The 27,035-nt window shown below is 39.8% G+C and overlaps 3 protein-coding genes and 1 pseudogene across 23 annotated transcripts in view; all 4 read right to left on the bottom strand.

The window, feature by feature from the left end:
- Positions 1-27,035, bottom strand: part of CADPS2 (calcium dependent secretion activator 2) — a 535,725-nt gene that overhangs the window by 351,561 nt on the left and 157,129 nt on the right. The window lies entirely within an intron of this gene.
- LOC116569456 lies at positions 993-25,325 on the bottom strand (annotated as a pseudogene).
- Positions 2,090-4,077, bottom strand: RNF133 (ring finger protein 133). Its single transcript, XM_032305760.1, has one exon. It carries the CDS (start codon positions 3,606-3,608, stop codon positions 2,478-2,480), a length of 1,131 nt encoding a protein of 376 aa, XP_032161651.1. The 5' UTR covers positions 3,609-4,077; the 3' UTR covers positions 2,090-2,477.
- On the bottom strand, positions 6,107-8,909 carry RNF148 (ring finger protein 148). The gene has a single exon (XM_032305761.1). It carries the CDS (start codon positions 7,187-7,189, stop codon positions 6,278-6,280), a length of 912 nt encoding a protein of 303 aa, XP_032161652.1. The 5' UTR covers positions 7,190-8,909; the 3' UTR covers positions 6,107-6,277.

Below are 27,035 nucleotides of genomic sequence, written 5' to 3'. Positions count from 1 at the left end.
ACGAGTTCCCGAACTCACTGACCCAAACGTAAGTTCTAACACCCTTCAAAGGGCATCCACTGAAAATCGTCATAATGGAGGTTAGCACACATTGGATTAAATGCCCTTATTAACAAGACACTGAATTATTAAAGTAAGTAAACATTCATTTCGTACACATGATAGGTCAGGTTTTAGGCCGGCAATGAGGAACCAAGGAAAGAAACCAATGGGGCTCCAGAGGACAGAAAGAGAAGCCAAGAGCAAGGTTAGTGTGAAGAGCAAACAACATATTCTTCAAGTTCTGGGTCTGTTAGAGAACACACACCACAGGTTAATTTGCTAGGATGACAAAGAATGACAATGATTCTAGAACCTGGATTCGGGGACTCCCAGCCCTGCCAGATACATTCACTTCCAGTTAAACTCTTGGACAGCTGGTGGAAGCCACCCTAGCCACCCCATGAGCTGCTAGCCCTGGGGGCAAATATGCCAACAGTGGCCAGTCTGACAAAGTCAACTTATCTTGGTTTAGCCTCAGATCCTACTAGGTGTGGCCCCTCAAAGCATCCTCAGGGTCGTGCCTTTTCAATGCAATGCTTAGTACCTCAGAATTTGACTTCATTCTGCCAGATAAACTGAGATCCTCAAAACCGCGTTCCTACTAAATCCTCCACAGTATGGGTGCTCTACGGTTCTTTCAAAGGACATCTCCTTTGATTAACTTAGTCCAAGCTCTCCAGGATTGGGTATTAAAAAGCCTGTGTATACCCAGTCAGGTTTCACCCACCTCTCACCACCACCCCCGCCCCGCCCCCCGACCTGGTCGTCTTGGATGCACTGTGCTGTGTGGCGATTCTCCCCAGCCTTAGAAGATTGATTCTCGGGGTGCCTGGGTGGCTCAGTGGGTTAAGCCGCTGCCTTCGGCTCAGGTCATGATCTCAGGGTCCTGGGATCGAGCCCCGCATCGGGCTCTCTGCTCCACAGGGAGCCTGCTTCCCTCTCTCTCTGCCTGCCTCTCTGCCTACTTGTGATCTCTGTCTGTCAAATAAAATAAATAAAATCTTTAAAAAAAAAAAAAGAAGATTGATTCTCCCTCTTTCAGTCTTGCTTGGTGTTATACTTAGAACCAACAGCGGCCCATCCACCTGTCTCTGAATTCCAGTGTTAGCCTTAAACTCCAGAAATCACTCCTAACAGATCTCTCTCTAGTGTTGCACAAGAACTAAAACCTCACTATTAGTCCGGGAGATTTCAAAGGTCCTTGTTAAAATTATGCACGCTCTGGAGCACTGGGTGTTAAAATGCAAATAATGAATCATGGAACACTACATCAGAAACTAATGATATACTGTATGGTGACTAACGTGATAAAATAAAATTATGCATGCTAAATTGAAATAATGGATTCTGAACTAAAAATCATAGTTTTCCATTTTCTCAAGGAGATTTAGGGTGAAAATTTTCAGGATTAACTTCCCATTATTGTGTATTATGGGGATAAACTGCCCCAGTTTTTCATATTAACACATATTTACATTATGAGTAAAGTATTCATTCCTTCACTCCAAAAGTATTTGAGTGCCCAGCACTATGCTAGATCCTGGGAATACAGTGAACAAATCCCAAGTAAACACAATACAGCAGACACAATCCCAAGATGTCATAATTAACATCTACATTGTGATACCTATCGCTCCAAAATAACCTAGCAGATTTTGAATATTTAATGGCAAAACAAACTGGATAGTATGGTGGAACCCATGGGAAAACTAAACATCAGAGGATTTATCACTTAAATCTTTCTACACATTATAAACGTGTATTAATTATAAGCAACACTGGATGTAGAATTATTTAAAAGAGCTAATGTTTTGCTTTTAAAACTGCTATTATTATGCATATACGAATCACATAAAGGGTACTAATACCTTGAAAAGAACTGCTTGTTAAGACTAACAGTAATAAGATTCCATACAGCATAATTTTCAGGCTAAGAATGAAAAAGCACAGCACAATGACTTCAAAAGTAATATATTGCACTATATATATATTTATACATATAAGTATATATATAGTCTCAAAACTATTACTCTTCCTAGCATGTAAAGGATAAATTTTTTTTTCCAAACTTAATTGGTGGTTTCTGTATAAGAAACATGCAAATATATTTTCTTACCAAAAGAGAGCCCAATATATGAACAAACATTTAGGGGGGAAAGATCTGTCCATGATTTTAACATGCACCTGTATGTAGAAACAAACATATATACTCACAGGAGTGGCAGACAGACAAAAGGTTAACATTTAGCAAAGGCAAAAAAAGGAAACAAACAAAAACCCTGCTAGGCCTTTTTTTCTGCTTGACAGAGAATGGAGAAAGTTAGCAAAGTAACAGAAAGGGACACAAAACCACACTTCAAACAAACCAACTGCTTGTCAGTATTAGGACTTGAGTTGACAAACAGGTTTAATCCACTTCCTCAAAGGCCATGCTGTCAAGGTGAAGGAGGAACGTCTTCTGCTACCGCAGGAGGCTGGCTGTCATTCCGAGGAGTGGGCTCCTCCTCCTCCACCACACTGGTCACTTTGTCGGACTCTCTCGCAGGAGGAAGTTCGTTGTTTGTCCCCTCTTCGCTAGGGAGGTTACCAGACAATTCATTCGACATGAGAACTTGCAAAGATTCTGTTCCATCTTCAACATCCACCTGAATGCCCAAAGCTTTAAGAATGTCGCATTTGCACATAGGACATGTCCCATGGGCCAGAAGCCAGGGGTCGATGCAATTCTTGTGGAAGAAGTGTTTACAAGTGAGAATACGAACTGTATCGTTAGGCTTATAGGGTTCGAAGCAAACTACGCAGCTATCTCCGTTGGGACTGATTTCCGCGTCCCCCTCCTTCAGCACCCGAAGCTGGAGCTGGCCAAAGGCTTTCTTGAGATCGGTCGTTAAACGCTGCCATCTCCGGTTCTGAATCCTTGCTACCCAAAGTCTCCAAATATGATAAAAGATGAAATATGCTAAAGTAGCAGTTGTGACAATCACAAAAGACACAAAATAGTGATTCATCCAGATGATGTGTTTTCTCCCCACCTCAACTATAGCTGTGACGTGAACTCCCTTCTGAATTAAGTGTAAAATCTCCATGCCCTTCAGGTTACCGATCATCACCACGACGATGTCTTCAAATGCCTGATGAGACATGGGAAAAACCTGATTACCAGTTCCAGGAAAGTTGTAGATGATCACGCCACTGGCTCCCTTCTCCACGGCTACCTTAACTTTCTGCGTGAAGGTACAACCTCCCCGTTCAACGAGTGCGAGCCAGGTCTCGGAGTTCTTCGATCTTCTGAAACTGGTAGTGGGATTACACGCATTTTGAGTTTTCCCTTCTGGTGGCACGATAACTCCTGCCACTCGCTTCAAAGTGGAGCTTCTTCCGAAGACTCCGGTTTCCCCCAACTCCGACAACATACGATTCCCAACGTGAAAGGATATGTTCATGTAAGCAGTCCAAACAGCACTAGCTCTGCAACAGTTCTGACAAAGAAGCCAAAGAAAACCGAGTTTCACAAGCCAGGAAGATGCAGGGTTGTTTCCGTGAGTGCCAAGCCTGAGCAGATTCATCTCTCTCCTTACCTAGAGACTGAAGTGCCAACCCAAAAGAAAGATGTGGCTTCCACATCTGTTGACAATCAATGGAGAATAACAACATGAGAAAAATCTTCTGGGTGAAAACAAGTTTCACAGTCTTCCAGCATGTTTTTTGTCAGAAATTTTTAAAGATGTCTTAGGAGGTTCAGATGTTTTATTAGAGAGAGAGAAAGAGAAACACTTTAGATTGAAAAAAAAATCGCAGTCTCACTAATGTAACTCCAGATGCTGTTTACAGTTGGGTAATGTGATTATGACATAAAAGGCAACACAGCCAATTAGAGAAGAGCTTTGAGCCTGCTAGAAATGTACTGGCCTGAATGGTTCAAATACTGTTATGGGTGATTTCTAGGTTGTAAGATCAACTCAATCCTTGAGCTACATGTTAACAGGTAGCACTTGCAACAAAAAAATATAAAATTCATACAACATGCACACATACAAAACTTGAAAGCATATGTAAGAAAGCCACGGGATTGCCATTTTTCTTGACAATACATCAAGGAAACGTAATAAAATGGCAAGTTTTAAATAATTAGAAATTAGTACTAGGAATAATTATGTGGTAAAAGCAGTGGACTCTAATACCACTTTTGACTCACATTTGGTCACCGTGCCAGTGAGCCTATAAACCATTACACTAAATTTATTTAATGATTGCTTGCTTAGGTATGTTGGTTCACTTTGGTTTTGATTCTGATTTTTAAAAGGAGGATTTTGATTTCCAAATCCTGTTAGATTACTTCAGTTCTCCTTCTTCACTCTTACACGGATTCTCCATAGGGATGACAGCGGTAAAGAACACTAATCTCTTTTCTCCACAGATCTTGGCATCTGCTACTGATCTAACAGTATTTTGAAGGAAGAAAGGAAGAATAGAAGCAAAAAATTATATGTAGCAGTCTAGTTTAGCATAATTCATTTTAAGCAAAAAGGCAGCTATTGATTTTAAAAAGAAAAACGTCAAGGTTCCCATTTAGAGTTAACCACCAACAGCAGTTAAAGGTCATAGATGCATGGAACAAAACCTTTGTCAAAATCAACATCCCTGATAGACCCACCCTCTACACATACACCCATTGTCAGCTCTGCCTTTATTTTTGCTGCACTTACACCAATGGCACAAAATGACTCGAGACCAAAACAACGTGTGAGCTAATGAATGTGGCCAACCCCTGGTGCTGTCACACACTTTCCTGAGGGTATCTCAGTGGTTCTTATCCACTAGCTAGGAAACCAAGAACTTTGACATTGAACACAAAGGTCTGACCTTTACACACAGGACACTAAGAGACCATTTTGGTTGGGTCTTACCAGGACTAAGGGAGCTAGTTCTTTTTATGAAATGTGAATCAAAATAATTTGAGGCAGGCAAGGAGGAGGAAAAGGCCCTACAGACCTAACCAAAACAGAATAAAAAGAAAATATTATTGTGTAAACTATAGCTCACCACGGTCCATTTTCTATCCCAAAGGCCATTAATCTGATTTTATATCATACAACCCATTCTCCCAAGTGTGTAGTACATGTTTGTAGACTCATAGTGCCATCCAAATTGGATATCAATGGTTTAGCATTTCACTCAGAAATATTTGTCAAAATCAGAACTCAAATCTTTCAGCCGCTTATTGTTACACATAGGTGTTTGCGTTTATCTACTCAAATAGAGAAGTAAAATACAGAACTTGAAATGCTAATTAAAATTTTAGTTCCACTCTAGATCTATATCAAAATGGCCAGAAACACACTCACCACACACCACCAGTATTTTAAGAAAACAATTATTTACTAACATCACTTCTAGAAAGGAAATCTGCTACCACAGCTAATTCACTATACTTGGATTTAAAGGGCTTTGGCAAACAAAAGTGATTTTTTTTTTTTGGTGTGATCCTGCCCTAAATGAAGCTTATAATCATTTAAAATATTTTAGTTACATAACCAGAGGTGTTATCATCTAAAATAATTACTTACAACACATTACTCAGTACCTTTGAAAACCATTTCCTGATATTAATTAACCATGGAGAATTAAATCAAGATCTAACTCTATAATCAAAGTTAACAGCAATATGTTGGGCGCCTGGGTGGCTCAGTGGGTTAAGCCGCTGCCTTCGGCTCAGGTCATGATCTCGGGGTCCTGGGATCGAGTCCTGCATCGGGCTCTCTGCTCAGCAGGAGCCTGCTTCCTCCTCTCTCTCTCTCTGCCTGCCTCTCTGCCTACTCGTGATCTCTCTCTGTCAATAAATAAAATTTAAAAAAAAAAAAAACAAAGTTAACAGCAATATGTTATAAAAAATACGGAAATAAAATATAAAAAAGAAACCTTCAAGTATCACGACTCCCTGTGGCCTCAATGTCACAACCATTTTAGCTTGCAGACTAACTTGCTTTTAACATATACTAATATTCTTACTTGGATATGGGCAAAAACGTAGCAACCTAATGAAAAAACAACAAGTTCAAATAACTGGGCATGATATGGAGTTTTATTTTTAAAACACACAAGTGTCATCCTCTTTAGTACTTAGGTAGAGAAGATGAAGTTGTTTTTTTTTTCTCTACATAAAGTGCTAAAAGAGAATTCATCTCATTTTAATCTTTGGAAAAACTTGGTTACATCTTCGGAAGCTTCTCCAGGTTTAAGTTTTCAAAATATCACACTTGCACATGGGGCATGTCCTATGGGCTAAAAGCCAGGGGTCAATGCATGCCTTATGGAAAAAATGTTTGCAAGTTAAAATACGTACTACATCTTGGGGTTTGTAAATGTCAAAGCAAACAACACAACTGTCTTCATCTGGATCTAGTTCCTTATCCCCTTCCTTGAGCACGCGCAGTTGAAGCTGACCAATAGCTTTCTTCACATCTGCTTTTATCTGTCTTCGCCTCCTGGTGGAAGAATTGGGCACCCTAGGTCTCCACGCACAGTACAAGAAAAGGTAGGCAACTGTGGCAGCCAGGAAGGTGAACAGAGACATGATATAATGGCTCAGCCATGGCAGATGCATTCTCCCCACTTCGATGATGATTGTCACATAGACTCCCTTCTGAATCAAGTGCAAAAGTTCCATGCCTTTCAAGTTGCCTATCATCACGGCAACTATGTTTTCTGTTCCCTGGTGAGACATGGGAAACACTTTGTTGCCCGTACCTGGATAGTTATAGATGATCACCCCATTTGCTCCCTTCTCTGCTGCCACATTGATCTTATGTGTAAAAGTACAGCCTCCCCGTTCGATGAGGGCCAACCAAGAGTCTGCCTGTTCAGGCCTGCTGAAGTTGGTCATAGGATTACAAGCATTCTGATTCCATCCTTCAGGAAGTACCACCGCACCAGACACCCTTTCCAAAGGAGAATGATTTCCGAAAACGCCACTCTCTCCTAATTCTGATATAATCCGATTTCCCACCTGAAAGGTTATATTCAGGTGGGCTGTCCAAATGGCTTTTCCTTTAGAAGCAGGAAGGCTAAATAGTAGAAAGACGCTAAGCCTCAACAGTTGGGATGAAACAGAACTATGAGTTGAAGGAGTAATTCGAAGTAGGCTCATTCCTCCATCTGCCTAGTAACTGACGAACAAAAACAAAAAGTCAATCGTAAAACAAAGAAGCTAACTCCAATGGTTGGCAGTGGATATCAAAGCGCATTAATGAAAAAAGGTCTGCGTCGATCAAAGGTATGCTGCTCCTTCCAGCATTTTTATTTTTGGTACATTACGTTTCTTATAATGAAACAGAATAACAAGAGCTGTTATTACTACAATGTGATTTCAAGAAAACTATGACTTCCTAATGGGCAAATTGTGACATCAGAGGTAGTTAAGCCAATCCAGTTGCTTATATTAGAGCCTTGCATGCTGAAATCCTATTGGCCAAAAAGCTACTAAGCTAGGACTCATGGGATAGAACAATTTGAATAAACTCTAAAGCAATAAATGGGGAAATTTATTATTTTTAAGCCTTGAGTTTCTTCTCCAGTTCTGGATTAAATGAAAAGCTGCCTAAAAAATACTTTATATTCATTGTTTTTCTGTTAAGCAAAGTATAAATCATTTATGTATTAGTGTATGTGGTTGGCCAGTCACCAGTTCTCATGCATGGTTCTACGCTATCCAATATGCTAATCTTTGGACAGTAGGAACAACTCATTCTCACTCTCTTCCAATATTAAATGCTTATCCCAGATTCAACATTAAATGCTTATCCCAGATTCAACATGAGGATAATAAACATGCTGTAAGACTGATACACTGCCAACCTACAAGGGGAATTCAACTTTTCACTAAAATAGTTACTAAGAACCCAATGTGCATTAGGCAAACACTAAGTCTGGTTCATACAGTGGAGAAGCAAACGCACACACACCTATTGGCGCGCACTATCTGGTGGGGGCAGATTTAAACACAAACCAGGTGTATAGTTGAAAGTTGAGACAGCATGGTTCTGAGAGGAAAACCAGAGTATTAAGAATAATATCAAAGGAGTCAGACTTTGATTAGCCGTCCAAAGCATTGCTCCCCTAAGGAAGTGGTACTCAGTCTAAGACTTGAAAGACACGTCAGAATTACCCAAGAAAAGAATACTATTTCAGAGAGAGGAAATGCCAGTTTCCAGACCCCAGCACAGCAAAGAACACAGCAAGTAGAAGGATCGGAAGCGATCGGTGTTGGCCAAGATGAGAGGAGAGAGTGCGAAAGTTAATGAGAGGGGAAAGCAGATAGCAGTCAGCGTTCAGGGACGTAAATGTTACAACCAAGGGCTTCGGATTAGGTCCCCAGGACAAGAGAACCATGCTGGAGGGCTCCAGGCTGGGGAGGCCACTTATAAGCATTTCAAAACATTCACTTGTTATCCAGTGCACTTTGGCTGCCTTCTGTGGGAAGTGAACGGGAGTCGTTGAGTAGAGCGGTGAGATGAGCTTAAGTAGACAGTGGCTTGGACTCCTGAAAGAGCGCAGAAGAGAAGCAGAGGCACAGACAAGTCTCTGAGTTACTGCAAAGGTTGAATTAACAGGTGTGGTAACTGGAAGGGTAATAGCGGATTGAGGAAAGGAAGACCACAACCGTCACCTATCACTGTATTACTTCATTGTTGCAAACCATGGCATCTCTACTGCTTTAAAGATCCTTTAATGCTGGTTTGCTTCTATTTGAAGTCTTCACCTGAAGTCTGTTTCAAGGCTTCAATAAATTGGCAACATTCAAACATTTGTTATTCCCTTTATAGAGGACACAGCGTATGCCCTTAGGCATGCTCTAACACCCTGGGGATACAACAGCAACAGTACCTCACCACCACAGACAAAAAGACAAAGAAACCAGAGTCGTGTTGAAAGAATTTTTCATTTTGATAAAAACATTTAATTGTACTCCCCTGCCCATAATATTTAATATTCATTTTTAAAAATAAAATTGGAAACAAACTTGGATCGTTCCTACCATTTTCTTCGATCGTCGTGTTGTAAAGATAGATAAAATGTAGACTTTTCCCAGCTTCAAACCCAAGTGAATCCCTGGCCCATTCTATTAACAGCAACGAAGAAAAGCCTGGCTAAGACAACGGTTTACATCATCACATTGGAGACTGTTTACACCTGTGATTATTTAGCATTTGGGGGTAGGATTTTAAGAAGTCATCTCTAAGTCATGGGTATAAACACCATAGCATAAGGAATATAGTCAATGGTATTGTAACAGCACTGTGCGGTGACAGATGGGAGCTACGCTTGTGAGCAGAGCATCACGTATAAACTTGTCCAAACATTATGTGTACGCCTGAAAGTAATGTAACATGGTGTGTCAGCTGCACTTGAGGAAAAACACCACTGGAATAGAATTTAAAACACTGGAATTACCTCCTTCCAAATGAGTTTATTAAAAAAATAAATCATTAAGTTGTAGAGACCTAATGCCCAGCATGGTGACTATAGGAAATAATAATGTACACTCAATATTTGCTAAAAGAGTAGATCTCAAGTGTCCTTATCTCTTACACAAAGGGTAACTATGTGAAGGGATGGGCATGTTAATTAGCTTAATTGTTGTATCAAAATGTATACATATATCAAACCATCACATTGTACACCTTAAATATGTACCATTTTTGTCATTTATGCCTCAGTAAATGGTAAGAAAAAACAATTCTAATTTTTAAGGGTAAATAGTTTAAATAGTAAATATATTTTGGCTCAAAACAACTCAAATCTCAAGGTTCTTTGTATGTTTGGGAAGATTTGACAAATTTACTAATTAACTATATTTTTCTCACCATAAGGTGAAGTGATTAAGGCAGTGAGAGTCTTCTGCCTGCGTCTTAGAACAAATGCAACCATAAGAAACAATCCTTTGCCTTCAACACAGTGGTTTCCGAATGGGGGACAATGCTCCCTTCTGAGGGACACTTGGCTATTTCTGGAGATTTTTTTTTGGTCTGGAGATATTTTTGACTGTCACAATACAACAGTACTACTGGCATCTATCTATTGGTAGAGGCCAGGGACACTTTCAAACATCCCCAAATGCATATGATGTTCTGTGAATTAATTAGCTGGTCCTAAACGTCAATACTAAGGCTGAGAAACTAATGGAACAGGCTTGGGAGGAAGGAACCATCCCAAAACTCACTTCTCCATGAAAAACAACCACATCTGAGTTCGTATCAGGGAGTAAGTTTTTATAACTGACAATACATCTATCAAAAATGATGCCCTCATCCTATCACCATTTCCCCTTTTCCTTGGAATAGAAACAATGGAGACCTGCACAAGCAACCTATCAGTCCATGAAACCTCATTACAAACTGCATCTATTTTATCAGGACCAGACCCCAGAGTCTTCTATCCTGGGGCTGGGACAGTTGACTAGAGAAGAAGCAGAAGGGCATGTGGACTGAAGGACTGATGCTATTCTAATCTGTTCCTTTTAGACTATTTATTCAATCTATAGACTTCCTTTCTTTTCACCAGCAAGGTGAAAGAAGTTTTCACTCTGAACTCTGCAGGACGATTAAAGAGAACTGACTTATACTTCTATGGTCGGCTGATCCAGGGGTTCAAAACTCCCCTCTGCTTCCATCTTGTCGTTCTCCCCATGTACGCTGCTCTTCGTCTTACGTAGGCTCACCTCATGATCCCTGAAGGCAGCTCCTCTTGTTCCATATATCAACAGGCAGAATGGCAGACCCTCTAGAAGCACAAAGAGACTCCTTCTGCCACATCTCTAAAAAACTTGATGTCACTCTGGCTAGCAGTGCTTCACAAACCCATGCCTAACGGATCCCTTAGAAAACGTAGTAGAAACTCAGGTTAATCATGGTTTACCTTGCTGGGGAGAACAAGTCCCCTAGCAGAGCACGTGGTAAGGGGGACTGCAAACCTCACTGGTACTCTGCCACTAAGGGAAAAAGGTATAAAGTGGATGTGAGTAGGGAAACAAAACAGTTACAGGCTCTAAATTCCTTGGTTTTACCCAAAGGAACAACATTTAAATTATCTTTAACCATAACAAACATGTAAAGCACACTCCATACTCTGTACTGACAGGAGCCAGGGCCTATATTACGAGGAACACAATATGGCTCTTGTATTAAGGAGGTCATCGTCTAGACAGGAGAAAGGAGTTATACACTAATTTGGAATGTGCATATATGTATTTTAACTTCCAGGTTCCAATTAAAATTTCGAGGAAGGTTATAATTTTCATTAAGTTGTGGGTGAGTAAAGCAGGTGACCTCTCTCTATCCCTCTGCTCTTCATCAACTTCTGTTAAGAATGCTCAAACTTCCAGAAATCTCTACTCTGATGAGAGAAATAGGCCAAATATATTCACATAGCATCACTCCAACAGTATCTTAAAGATACAGGGAATATTGAAAAAACATTGTTCAATTAATTATTTCACAAGTCATGGTACCCCAGGCTATGATATTCGAGATCTCCAGGAATCTACAAAACACACTGGATGTTCATTTAAGCTAGGAAACTATGTAGCTTTTCTGCAAGTAATTAAATGTAGCATAATGGGATTTGGCAGAACAGATTACTGACCCAAAGTAGTTCATGGAGAATCACCAAAAAGAAAATAAGGCTCATATTTTTTGAAAGTAGTTATCTTAAAAGATATTTAAAAATAAAACAATCTTAGCTTAACATTTTATTTTATATACATATATATATATATATATATAGTTTTTTTTTTTTTAAGATTTTACTTATTTACTTGACAGACAGAGATCACAAGTAGGCAGAGGTAGTAGACAGAGAGCGAGGAGGAAGCAGGCTCTCCACAGAGCAGAGAAGCTGATGTGGGGCTCGATCCCAGGACCCTGGGATCATGACCTGAGCCGAAGGCAGAGGCTTTAAACCCACTGAGCCACCCAGGCGCCCCAACATTTTATTATATTTTATTGTAAACTGTAAGTTCTAAACAATGTATTTTCTCAATTTCTCCCATAAGTTAATCACTACTCTTACATATTCTCAGACGTATGCAAGAAAAGATTAACATACAAATGGACCTCCTCCTCTTAGTATTTCTCAACCCAGAAAAGAGTTCTGAGTATGGTAAAGTGAAATACAGTAAGGTTGTAAAATAACATAGGTTTCTGAATTACCTTGAAAGTCACATATTATGTACTAGGGCAGGTCCAGATGTATGAAAAAAGAAAACAGAACTTACTCAGGCTCTTCATTATTCTTTATATTAACCAACATAATGACTTTCAGTATCATTAAAGCTCTGGTAATTAAGAATATTAGAAAAAACAAACAGCCAAAGCACACACATTTTAAATCACCACATCACTAACCATGATTTCTTCACTACTGTGAGCCAGGATTACTATTCCTTTCTATTTACTGCATGCCTAACAGTCAGATGCATGAAGAAGCTTAGTTGTATAGAGCTCCAAAGCTCCAAGATGCCCAGAGAATACTCACATTTCTCAAACACTTAAGAGCACTGGCTCAAGAGAGCTTGTTTGAATGAATGATTAACATTGGTCAGGTTCACCACACTTGAATGAGTACTTTCCCACTGCTTTAGTTTAGCCTTCAAAATTATTCCCACAGTGTACAGTTCTGCAATAGCATCTTATCTCCCATCACTGTTTTGCTTACCTTGGATTCATTCTGTTGCCAGAGCAACCTATAGACAAAAAGTAATGAAGTTTACAATAGCATTCATGTTTGCTGAAAACCTTAGATGGCTTGCTCTCACCAAAGGATAACACCCAAATGTCTAAGGATGGAATATAAGCCTCTCCAGCTTGGTCCTCTTTCCTGAGATCCAGCCTCATTTTCTACCATTATCAGTCCTGAAATTTATGCTCTCTCAATTCAAACAGCTTATGGTTCCCTGAACTATTGTAGCAGTCACTATATAAGACCTTACAAAGGCTTTATTCCTTGTGCAAAACTGTCTGTCTCTATAGTAGGTAAGCTGATTGCAAATGACACCAATTACTTCCCTCCCTCTAGCAACACCACTTGTAGGTCCTTCCATCAGGAGATGGGATTTATTTCTAAACCCCTTGAATCTGGAGGGACTGGTGACTTACGCAGGTGAACAGACTAGGACAGAAGTACTAGTGAACAGACTAGGGCAGAAGTACTGATGTGTCAGTTCTGAGCCTAAGCATCAGGAGGCCTTATACTCTTCCCCATTCCCTAGCTTCTAGAATGCCAACACCCTCAAGTAAAGAAGACTAGCCTAATAGATGAGAAGAAATTACTTGGAAGAGAACCTAGGTATCTTCACTGAAACTACTCTAGATCAATCTACAAATGGGCCAACATGTGCAAGAGCCCAACACAAGTAAAGATGTCTGTGTGATCATAAAGACGAAGTCTAGGCAAGACCTTTAGACTCACCTAGTCAACCCTAGACTTCTGAGCAGTAACAGATACTGGCTCTCATTTTTTAGTTTATGAAAAAAAAATTCTCTGATATAGAGTTTTGGGGTGGTTTATTATGTAGCAGTTGATACAGCTCCTCTAAAATATTATCTATTAATCTCCTTGAAGGCTGGGACTCAATCTTACTTTTTTTCAGTATTCATCCTCTACTACGATATCTAGCACATCTTAAGTTCTCAGTGAAGGTTGAATAAATTGTTAGTGTCATTATCCTCCATATTCTAACCTATACTATTCCTCATGCAATAATACTTAGTTTTATCTTTATAAGGGTGATAATTATAGAGCATAATATAGTTAGAATATGCATCATGAGTTCAATCGTTAATTGTTCTGTAGACTTAATATTCCAAAGTGGATTTCCTAAAGCCATACTTGAACACAAAGATAAATGAGCATTTAGGATATGACCAAATCCCTTTAAAATGTAATGGGTGTAAACCAAACTAATTATATTCCATTGTACATTCAGAATTCAAGGTTCACATAACTAACACTAAACTGAAGGACAATTTTTTCTTCTCAGTCTACCTAGTTAGAACATAGAACAGTAATCAACGGAGAAGGAACACATTACTAACAAAATGTGAGAAGTAATTGGGGAAAACATTTACACTGTAACCTTTGCATTTAGAAGGACAGAGGGAGGAGATGAAGGCCCTTAAGTAAACATAAGACTAAGGAAAATATATGATGGTATGGTCATCTTACTTTGATCCCAGGACAAAAGACATCTTAATATTAACTTAATCATTCAGACTGGATTTTTGCTTGAAAGGCTGGAGAATAGGCAAAATATACTCAATAAAGGGGAGGGGGGGATACCAAAGCAGAATCTTCTGAATAACCACCAAAACTTGTCCTGTTGTCTTTTTTTTTTTTCCTCAAGATTTTATTTATTTATCGGGGGGTGGGGGAGAGCGAGCACAGGCAGACAGAATGGCAGGCAGAGGCAGAGGGAGAAGCAGGCTCCCCGCCGAGCAAGGAGCCTGATGTGGGACTCGATCCCAGGACGCTGGGATCATGACCCGAGCCGAAGGCAGCTGCTTAACCAACTGAGCCACCCAGGTGTCCCTGTCCTGTTGTCTTAATAGACTATTTTGCTCCTGTAGTTAACAAAAGTCAACAATGAAGACCAAATGTATATGAAAGGCTGCTTTTGAGGCTCTGCCTTTTTAAAGTTGTTCTAAACCCTAAAGTAGTTTCTAGACCTTCCTAAGCCAAAGTCAGTCATTGAAAGTTTCTATGTTTTGCCTTCCTAAGACCAGTCCCACTGAGCACAGTTAACTCTGAGTAAGCTCTTAGCAGTCAGAAATAGCAGGGTAGAGGTGATTAAGAAGATTTTCCCACTTAGATCAGTTGTATTTTTCCAGGTCACAAAACCTTTCCTCATTTATGAGGTAACTGAATTCCTCCTGGGAGGCAGCAGACAATCAACAACAGGAGAGTGGAGTCATCATACCCACAGCAACTGTGCTGAAGCCCCCAGCTGTGTGACAGACCTGCTAGGAATCCCAGTCCTGACCACATGCTAGCTGAGTGAGGGGAGCCACACTGTGCCTCCGTTTTTTCATTTGTAAGGTTGGAGAAGTACCTTCGGCCTCCCAGCACCACGGAGGAGCATCAGATGACCACGTCCACATTATTGGTAAATCACCAAGTACACTGCTGGCGTGGCAGGGGCTCCCCAACTGGGCCCTCCTTCCCCTTTCTGGTTCTCTACAGCCTATTCCCCTCCATTTTCTATCACATAAAGTTCTTCTCAACCTTCAAGACTCATCTCAGTCTTTCCTTTGCAATCTCCCCAGATGAAAGCACCTGCTCCTATGACCCATTGTTTTTGCATCTATTTGACAGTCAAACTTGCCATATAGTCCACATAGTTAGAGGCCTGCGTCTGTTCATACTTTAGCTTGATTTAAAATGTCTTGTGAGGAGCAGTGTTCACTTATTGTTGTAAAACCTGTGTTCCTCCCCTCCTTGCTGCTCTACTAGTACAGGAGCTAGTACTCAGTCTCTGTCAAATGTTTGACTTTTCAAGAATTTATTCTTCAAAGGATTAAGATATACCAGCAGCTATGGCAATCTCTGTTTTGTAAAGCCACCCATTAAAAAAAAAATTACATATATATATATATATATATATATATATATATATATATATTTATTTATTTATTTTCTGGACAACTGTTGTCAAGGTCATTCTTAGTGGAGGAAAGACTTGTCAAATCATCACCTCTTAAAGATGATTTGACAAGTCTTTCCTCCACTAAGAATGACCTTGACAACAGTTGTCCAGAAAATCCTTCTTTAGTACCATAGGATCATTTTCTCTCCAAAAGAATTCCATCCACATGTCTGTATTTGAAAAATGGAATAATATACAGCCATATACAACACTTTCTATTGTATAAGTAGACTCTACTGAATTAAAAATCCTTTAGGCTGTGTATCAACATATCTATATATCTCAGTCATACCTCAAACTGTTATAAGAAAACTGTATGAGATTAATTTTGTTACATTTCAGCACCTCAAAGCCCTAAATCATATCAGCAGTAACACTGAAAACACAAAGTTCTAAATGAAATCAACTTTCCCAGCAACCCAGAAGGCCCTCTATTATACCCCCAGCCAAAATGCAGTCAAATCCTCTAATCCCTAGAAGCTTTCTGATTAAAATCCTAGAATTCTAAGAAAGTCTCTATATTGACACAGAACATCTGGTATCACTTTTCTACATATAACATTCGCTCTTAAAGACTAGAGAGCTATTACATAAATGACTCTTACCACCTCCAACTAAACAGCTAATATGATTGCCCATTAGACTAAGTATTTTGGGATTCACAAAGGTGGGAAGAAAATAGAATTTGCTTATTTTGATTATTATTGTCCTAGTGTACATGATGAACTTCAAACAAAATGTCTTTTTTATTCCCTCATACCCAGAAACCTCCCATAAAAACAAAATAAAGTAGCAAACCTTTTGATAACTTCTCCTGGCATGGTATTATTCAGTATGATGAAAAGGTGTCTTATTTTATCAATTAATTGTTGCATTACTAACCCACATCGAATCCCAAGAACATTCAGGTCACCAATGAATCAAAACTTAATCTGAGATTTAAGGAAACGAAGGGTTTGTAAAATCCACATAAAAATTCATTCTATACAAGATATAGAGTTGAATTATTTATGCTCCACTGCATTTTATTGGGATGATATTAAAATTATGCAGGTGGGAAAACCAAATGATTGACATTCCATATAAATCAAGAGGGAAAGTAGACTGTGGGAAGATGGCAACGGAGCAGGATGACCCTAGGCTTGCCTTGTCCTAGGAATATAAGTAGGTACCTATGAAATCATAGTAAATACCCCAGAAATCAATCTGATGACTGTCAGGACAACTTCTACCCACTAAAGACAGAAGAAGCCACATCAAGGAAAGTGGGAAGTGCAGAGATGCAGATTGGGAGAAAATGATTGTGGACCCTGTCATGGGGAGAGAGCTGTGGTTTCAGGAAGGGTGAGAGACAGACTAAGGATAGAGTGGAGTACACAGAGAAAAATGAACCTCTATGGCAACTGGCTTGGAAAGTGACAGGGTCCCAATTTCTTGAGGTCTTGCAACCAGCAGGGCTAAAAGCCTGGAGTTTTAAAAGTCAGCACACTTGGCTCTGGGAGAACTCAGAAGATACTGAAATTGCTATTTGCAAGAAGGAAGGATAAACAGCCCATAGGCATACGAGGTGGAAATGCCAACCTGAAGAGCATCTGGGTCATACAATGGGGGAATTTAGTTGCTCATCTCAGAGGATGTCCCAGAGAGGAAGCATGAAGGGAGAGACCCCCCACCCCCACCCCAGGAACAAAGGAACCAGTAGGTACTATTTCCTTCCCCACCCTTCACACCACACAGGGCCACCAGCAGGACCTAGCCAGCACCCACACTCACTACTGAATTGCTTACACCAAGCCCTAATCCCCACACTCTGGTGGAACTACCCTTCCTGTCACACTTGCTTCAGTCTTGGACCTGGCAGGACCCTCCTCTCTCAGAAGACTGGCTCAAACCCTCTACCCACATTGAAACTCCCACCCCAGAAGTTCTTCCAAGTCCTGCAAGTCCTCTGTTCTGGTGGCAGCAGAGAAAGATCTCATTTCACAAACAAATCAGAGCATACCTAGTTAAAATTTGCCACATTCAGACCAGGGACCAAATACTGCCCACAACACAGACAGCCTCTGCCCAAGACTGACCTGAAGGAAAAAGCGGTCGGGACACGATAGCAGAGTGCATGCAGCACACATTGAAGACAACCACAGAAGTGCCAGGCCCTGGGGAAGAGAGGACACTAAAGTGCAGGGCACTACAGGACCTCTTCTTCATAAGGCCTTTACTCTCAAGAACAGGAGAAGCAAATGACTTTCCTAAGACAGAGACACAGGCACAGACTTAGACAAAATAAGACAGAGAAATATCCCAAATGAAAGAACAGAACAAGGCCACGGCAGGAGATCTAAGTGAAACAGATATAAGTAACATAACATGCCTGATGGAGAATTTAAAGCAATGATCATAAGGATACTAACAATGATCATAAGGACTTGAGAAAAGAGTGGAAGACACAAGTGAAACCCTTAACACAGAGATAAAGAATAACACAGCAGAGATAAAGGGCTCAAAACACAAAATGAGAAACACATTTGATGGAACAAACAGCAGGCTGGAAGAAGCTGAGGAACAAATTAATAACCTAGAAGACAGAGTAATTAATGAAGAGAAATCGAGCTTAAAGAAAGAGAAATGGAATTATGCAAAATGAGAATAGAGTTAAGGAACTCAGTGAGTCAATCAAACGTAGTAATATTCATACTATAGAAGACCCCCAAAAAAGGACAGAGAAAAGGGAACAGGGAATCTGTTTGAAGAAATAATAGCTGCAAAATTCCCTAATCTGGAGAAGGAAACAGATATCCAGATCCAGGAGGCACAGAGACCTCCAACAAAATTAACAAAAGCAGATCCACACCAAGATGTATTGTAATTAAATATGGCAAAATATAGTGATACAGGAAAAAAAAAAAAACACCAAAAGCAGCAAGACCAAAGATCCCCCATGATATACAAAAGAAACGCCATAAGGTTATCGGCAGATTTTTCAGCAGAAAGTTTGAAGCTAGACAAGAATGGGAGGACATATTCAAAGTGCTGAATGGGAAAAACCTGAAGCCAAGAATTCTACAGTATTAACCAGCAAGGTTAGCATTCAGAACAAGAAAGATAAGCAGTTTCCCAGATAAACAAAAACTAAAGGAGTTCATGCCCACTAAAGCAGCTCTGCAAGAACTATTAAAGGGGACTCTGAGGAGAAAGGGAGACCAAGTGACAGTGTAAAGGTAGAAGACAAAAAGCAGTAAAAATTAGTATTTCTGTATACCTAAAATGTGGGGAGTAAAGAATAGGTTCAAACTTAAACAACCATCAACTTAGCTGCTTCTGGTCTGACTCTGGAATCTCTGCTAAGGATCACATTGAGCTATGAGGTGTTGCTGTGATGTGTTTAGAGTCAGCACCATGGCAGAAGACATCAAGACCAAAAGCAAGAACTACCAGACTGTCCCTTTTGACAGCCACTTCCCCAACCAGAACCAGACTAGGAACTGCTGGCAAAACTATCTGGATTTCCACCGCTGTGAGACAGCAATGCTGCTAAAAGGGGCAATGTCTCTGTGTGCAGATGGTAAAGGGATTGAGCCCCGCATCGGGCTCTCTGCTCAGCAGGGACTCTGCTTCCTCCTCTCTCTCTGCCTGCCTCTCTGCCTACTCATGATCTCTGTCTGTCAAATAAATAAAATCTTAAAAAAAAAAAACAGCAAAAAATGAAAGAGAAAAGGTAATAAAATGGCTCTCTTTTTCTCTCTCTCTACATATATACACATAATCATATATCAATAATTACTTTGAATGTAAATGGACTAAAAGCTCTAATCAAGATGACATAGGGTGATGGAATGGATAAAAAAATAGGACTATCTATATGCTGCCTACAAGAGAGACTCATTTCAGACCTAAAGGCACCTGCAGAATGGAAATGAGGGGATGGAGGGAAGCCTGGGTGGCTTACATGGTTAAGCATCTGCCTTTGGCTTAGGTCATGATCCCAGAGTCCTGGGATCAAGTCCTGTGTTTGGCTCCCTGCTTAGCAGGGAGTTTGCTTCTCCCTTTCCTTCTGTCCCTCCCTCTAGCTTATGTTCTCTCTAAAATAAAATCTTAAAAAAAAAAAAAAAGAAAAGTGAGAGGATGGAGAAGCATTTATCATGCAAATGGATGCCAAAAGGAAGCTGGAATAGCAATTCTTAAACCAAACAAAACAGACTTTAAAACAAAGACTGTAACGAAAGACAAAGAAGAACACTATATAATAAAGGACAATCCAACAAGAAGATATAGCAATTATAAATATTTATGCACCCAATATGGGAGCACTAAAATAGTTAAAAGAGTTAATAACATAAAAGAACTAATCACTAATAATATAGTAATAGGGAACTTTAACACATCAACAGACAGATCATGAAAACAGAAAAATCAAGGGAAAACTGACTTTGAATGACACACTGGACCAGATGGATTTAACAGATATATTCAGAACATTCCATCCTAAAACAACAGAATACACATTTTTTTTTTCCAAGTGCACATGGAACATTCTCCAGAATAGATCACATATTAGGTCACAAAACAAGTCTCAACAAATTGAAAAAATCCAGGTGATAGCATGCATCTTTTTCTGACCATAATGGCTATGAAACTAGGAGTCATCCACAAGAAAAAAATCCAGAAAGACCACCCCACCAAAAAAAAAAAAAAAAAAAAAAAAAAGCAGGTTACTACTAAATAATGAATGGGGCAACCAGGAAGTAAAATTTGAAAGTACAAGGAAACAATTGAAAATAATGGCCCCAAACCTTTGGGATACAGACATATATTGATGGAGGAAATAAGATGGTAGAAGTAGTAGGGAGAACCTAAGCTTGCCTCATCCCTTGAACCCAGATAGATCAGCATCAAATCATTTTGAAATACTAGAAAAATGATCAGAGGACCTTAAAAACAACAACAACAACAACAACAGCAACAACAACAATTGGCCCAACTGGAAGGAGAGAACATGGCCAATATGAGTTCTGGAGACATGAATGGGTAAGAGAAAAGCCACAGTGCTGTGAAAGTGAGGGAGCCCCTTCTGTGGAAAGAAGTCAAGAAGAGCAGTGCATAGGGCTCAGGCAAGATGCCTCAGTGTGTGGGTGTGCAGATTCCCTGGGTCACACCTGGTCTACTTTCCTGGACTACACTGGAAGAGGGGATTTTCCCTCTCAAAGGACAATAGACCTGCTGGGCACCATGGAGCAGCAGTTCAACAGTAGGAGACAGAGATGTGCAGAAGGCAGATAACCTGGTTGCAGTTTTTGTTATGCTTCCTTATAGACTTCAGGCACTCATGCAGGCAGGAACTGCTTTTCTCAGACAGAAGGGCACCAGGAACAGCTCTGTGAGGCTCTCCTCCAAGGGAGGGGGATCCACACCTAACTGAGTCCATTAAGATTTGGAGTTTGAGGGGCACATGGGTGGCCAGCTGGTTAAGGGTCCAACTTCTGAATTCCACTCAGGTCATGATCTTGGGGTTGTGAGATGAAGCCCAGCATAGAGCTCTGTGGTGGGCCTGGAATTTTGAATTTCAGCTGCTGGCCAGAGATAAAACACAGAACTGTGACTGTGGAGCCAGGCAAGCCGATGGCTTGGCACAGACAAGTTGAAGGCAGGAATCTGATGAAAGCCTGGGACACAAGAGGGGAGACTATTTGCTTTTTTGTGAAGGCCTCCTGAACAGCAGTGGTCAGGAGTTCCCCCTTCCCAGGGACGAGAAGGCAGAGTGACATCATTTTTACTCCCCTGCCCACCATCACAGTCAGACTTCAGAGAAAAACACAGTGCCTCCAGGCTAAAATCAGTTATAACAAACCCTGTAGCTCTGTCCCCTACCCCGCTGCACCCCCTGACAGAGGAATAAAGAACAGGTCTGATTGTGAGCCAGTGCAGCAGGCCTTTCCCCAGCAGTCCAACACAACCCCCCCCCCACCCATGTACCAAGTCTATGGATCATAGAGTGCTCCAAAGTATCAACTTCAGTTCTGGCAGAAATAGGGTCAGGCTTTCCTCTTCCTAAAAAAAAAACTTCATAAAAGTTTTATGCTCTTTTTAAAAATTTCTTTTTCTTTGGAATTACAGGTCTAGTTTTTTGTTCATTTGTTGGTTTGTTTCCCTTTCTTGTTTTTTTAGGCTTTTTTTTTTTCCTTCTTTATTTTTCTTTGGAATCAGGATTACGCTTTTTTGTTCGCTTTTTTTGGTTGTTGTTGTTGTTCTTTTTTCTTGGACTACTTGTTCACCACCTTTTTTTTTTTCTTTTAAAGATCTTATTTGAGAGAAAGAGTATGTATACATGAGCAGGGGGAGGGGCAGAGGGAGAGGGAGAAGCAGACTGTCCCCCAAACCCCATTGAACCAGGGAGCCAGACACAGGGCTCAATCCCAGGACCCCAAGATCATGACCTAAGCAAAGGCAGATATTTAACCAACTGAACCAGCCAGTATCCCATTCACCCTTCTTTTTAAAATCAGGCTTATCTTAAAGAAACCAAAGCACACCTAGTTAAAGGTCCAAACAATTCCCAAGGAGGAGGAGCAAGAAGGAACTCTGTAGAGGACTGACATGTAAAAAAGAATGACAAAATAAAACAGAGTGCACCCAGTGTACACCAGAAGCACTTCCTGAAGCACCAGGATCTGTACAGTGTATGAACCCTTCTTAATATACTATTACTTTCCTGAGCAAGAAATATAATGACAAGACAGAAGAATTCTCCACAAAAGGAAGATCAAGAAGAAATCAAAACCAGGAATTTTTCCCAAAATAGATGTAAGCAATGTATCTGAACAAGATTAGAACAACAGTCATAAGAATACTAGCTGGGCTTGAAAGAAGCCTAGAAGACACCAAGGAAATACTGGCTGCAGAGATAAAAGACCTAAAATCTAGTCAGGCGAACATAAAAAATGCTGTAACTGGGATGCAAAACTGACTAATGTTATCACAACAAGGATGGAAGAAGAAGAGGATTGAATAAGTGATATATAAGTTAAAATGAAAGAAAATAAAGATGAAAAAAACAGGAAAAGAAAACTATCAGATCACAAATATAGACTTAGGGAACTGAGGGATCCCACAAAACGCAATAATATCCGCATCATAGGAGTCCAAGAAGAGGAGCAGCATGGGGGGGGGGGGGAATGGTTAGAAGGTATACTAAGCAAATTATAGCTGAGAACTTCCCAAATCTGGGGAAGGAAACAGGCACTTGAGTCCAAGAGGCAAAGAAAATCCCCTCAAAAATCAACAAAACTGGTCAACATGAAGACATATCATAGTCAAACTTGCAAAATACAAAGAGAATTCTGAAAGCAGCTAGGGAAGGTCCTTAACCTACAAGGGTATACTCATAAGGTTAGCAACAGACCTGTCCACAGAAACTTGGCAGGCCAGAAAAGAGTGGCATCATATATTCAATGCGCAAAAAGAAAAAAATATGCATTCAAGAATACTTTATCCAGTGATAAGGTATAAAATGATAAAGCCAGGCCTGGTTTCCCTGTCTGGACACCCTCAGCCCAGGGCTCCCCAGAGTGGGTACTAATAAACCACCTTAGAGTGCGCACGTGCACACCAACACACACACACACACACACACACACACACACACACACAAGGTTTCTCCTGAAACCAATACTACTACACTGTATGTTAACTAACTTGAAATTAAAATTAGCCCTTTGGAATGCAGCAAAAGCAGTTCTAAAAGGCAAGTTTATAGCAATACAGGCCTATGTCGAAAAGATAACTCTCAAACAAACCAGCTAACCTTATATCTAAAGGAACTAGAAAAAGAACAAACAAAACTTAAAACCAGCATAAGGAAGGAAATGATAGTTTGGAGCACAAATTGGGCGGGGGGGGGCAGAGCTTAATGAAACCAGGGGCTTGTTCTTGGTGGTGGGGGGAGGAATCAACTGATAATTCTCCAGCAGACTTATTTAAAAAAAAAAAAAAAGACAAAGTACCCAAATAAAATCACAAATGAAAGAGAAGTAATATCACATACAAATGTTATTATTATTTTTTTTTTGACAGGGGGAAAAAAAAGTTTTTTAATTACGTACTCAATCCATTTGGTGTATTTCAAAAGGTGCAATACTTCATTTATCAGTGAAAGAAGTTAGAAATTAACTTCAAAAAAAAAAATCAGCACATGGCAAACAAATTTCCTTGAAAGTCACAGTCACATATATAGTGCATCCTAGAAAAGAGGAGGGGCAAGACAGGTTCCACCCATTTCATGAGTTTCATCAAATACTGGACCTACTCAAGGGTGGAGAGAAAAGGCAACTTTCAAAAAGGAGTATGTTATTAAATGAGGCATTTACTATACTCCTTCCTAAGAGCACCAGGTGGGGAACAAGTTTTCTAAACTAGATCTAGGAAGTGAAATGTGGAATCAATCAGTCCTCCTCCCCTTAAGGGCTATCCGATGGTTAATGAATTTAAAAAACATAACTAAATAAAAACAAACCCCACACACACTCCCCGCACCCCACCCCACCCCCGCAAAAACAAAAACAAAAAACCCTAAATGTCCCAGATCATTCTCCAGAGTGGATGGAGCCCCGGAGCAGCTTCAACAACCCAAATTAGTCTGTTACAGAGTCATCACAAGCATGCCTTGCTTTTAAAAAAAAAAAAAAAATTTTTTTTTTGAAACAACAAAACAAAAACTAGTACTAATCACTTTTCTGACAATACACAATTACTCAAATTAACTAGTACTGAGAGGGGGAAGGGGACCATACCTACGGGCCTTGTCTCACATGAATGCATGTGGGTAGGTGCAGGGCATTTGTCATTATTGCAAAAACGAATTTTAATCTTTAATCTTTAGTTTGATTTAACATTGCTTTTAGTATGATGCTGATACCAGCTGTGCGGAAAGGGCTCTGGAGACACGTTCATAGCAGCACACACCAGCGGCTCTTCTTCGGTTCGGGAGGCTCCAGGGCAGCCAATATTGCTTTGTCAAATACATTCTTTAGGCCTTTCTGTGTGAGTGCAGAACACTCCACATACTTGACCGCCTTCAGGTCACGGGCCAGCTTTTCAGCAGTCTCTGGAGTGATAGGCTTCTGTTTGTTCTTGGCAAGTTTCTCAATCTTAGAGGGGTCATCTCGGAGATCAATTTGGGTCCCAACAAGCAAGAAAGGAGTCTTTGGACAATGGTGAGTTATCTCAGGAACCCACTTTTCCTTCACATTTTCAAATGAGGATGGAGAGACGACTGAAAAACAGACTAGAAATACATCTGTCTGTGGATAACTCAGCGGTCGTAATCTGTCATAATCCTCTTGCCCTGCAGTATCAAAAAGTCCAAGAGTATATGGCTCTCCACCAATCATAACTGTGACTGCTTAGTTGTCAAAAACAGTCGGTACATACTCAGATGGAAATTTGTTTGTTGTGTAGGATATCAGGAGACATGTTTTATCAACGGCACCATCACCCACAACAACACACTTAATTGTCTGCATTGCTGAAACAGTTTTGTATCCACTTAAAATACTTCAAAATTCAGTGATGACCTCAGCTTCTCCGCCGGGGCGTTGGCCTACAAATGCTATTATGAATGCATGTAAGCAATCTAAAGGAAATGGATAGATCTCTAGAAATATAACTTACCAAAACTGAAACAAGAAGAAATCAAATATTTTAAAAGACCAATTACAAGCAAAGAAATTAAATAAAAACAAACAGAAGTCCAGGACCCACTAAGGCTAATTCCATTAAACATTTAAAGAATGGTTAATACCTTTCCTTCTCAAACTATTCCAAAAAATAGAAAAGGGAAATTTCCAGCTTCATTCTATGAGGCATTACCATAATACCAAAATTAGATAAGGACACCAAGAAAGGAGAACTAAACGCTAGTATGTCCGAGGAACATATAGAAATTTTCAACAAAATATTACCAAACTGAATCCAACAATACATTAAAAAAAAATTCATCATGATCAAGTGATATTTATTCTTCGATTGTAAGAGTGGTTCAGTATTCACAAATGAATGTAACACATCAATAACAAATGATAAAAACTGTATGATATTTCAATAGACACAGAGAAAGGATTTGACAAAGTACAATATCCATTCATGATAAAAACCCTCAGCAAAGTCAGAAGGAACACACCACAACATAATAAAGGCCATCTATGAAAAATCCAGAGCTATCATCCTCAATGTTCCCTAAGATCAGGAACAAAAAAAAAGAATGTCCATTCTCACCACCATTTTTTGTTTGTGGGTTTTCGTTTTTAAGATTTTTCTTAAGTTATCTTCACACCTAATGCGGGGCTCAAACTTACAATCTTGAGATCAAGAGTCACATGCTCTGATGACTGAGCCAGCCAGGTGCCCGTCCCTCTCACATTTAGTCAACATAGTACTGGAAGTCCTAGCCATAGCAATTAGACAAGAAATAAAAGGCATCCAAATCAGCAAAGATGAGGTCCAACTTTCACTATTCGCAGATGACATGAAACTATCTACAGAAAACTCAGAGGACTCCACCAAAAAACTGCTTGAACCAATGATAATCAAATTCAGTGAGGTTGCAGAGTACAAAATCAATCTACAGAAATCTGATGCATTTCTCTACACTGACAATGAAGCAGCAAGAAATTAAGAAAACAATCCCATTTTTAATTGTTCCTAAAATAATACCTAGGAATAAGCCTAAATAAAGAGATCGAAGACTCTGAAAACTATAAAAACACTGATTAAAGAAACTGAACATGATATAAAGAAATTGGAAGACAATCCATGCCCATGGATTGGAAGAACACATATTGTTAAAATAGCTATACTACCCAAAGCAGTCTACACATTTAACACAATCCCTATCAAAATACCAACAACATTTGTCACAGAGCTAGAACAAACAATCCTAAAATTTGTATGGAACCACGAAAGACCCTGAACAACCAAAGCAATCTTGAAAAAGAAGAGCATAGCTGGAGGCATTATAATTCTGGACCTCAAGTTATATTACAAACTATAGAAATCAAAACAGTATGGTGCTGGCACAAAAAGACACACACGGACAAATAATAGAAAATCCAAAAATAAACCCATAATTATATGGTCAATTAATCTTTAACAAAGCAAAAAACAATATCCAATGGGAAAAAGACAAGTCTCTTGAACAAATGTTGGGAAAACTGGATGGCTATAGGCAGAAAAATGAAATTGGACCACTTTCTTACATAATACACAAAAATAAACTCAAAACGGCTTATAGACGTAGATGAGACCT

The sequence above is a fragment of the Mustela erminea genome, chromosome 11 (genome assembly GCF_009829155.1).
Source record: "Mustela erminea isolate mMusErm1 chromosome 11, mMusErm1.Pri, whole genome shotgun sequence".
Lineage (NCBI taxonomy): Eukaryota > Metazoa > Chordata > Mammalia > Carnivora > Mustelidae > Mustela > Mustela erminea.
This window is presented reverse-complemented; position numbering and strand designations above follow the sequence as displayed.

Coding starts and splice junctions, on each gene's coding strand:
- RNF133 (XM_032305760.1), bottom strand. CDS start 3,608: ATGAATCTGCTCAGGCTTGGCACTCACGGAAACAACCCTGCATCTTCC.
- RNF148 (XM_032305761.1), bottom strand. CDS start 7,189: ATGAGCCTACTTCGAATTACTCCTTCAACTCATAGTTCTGTTTCATCC.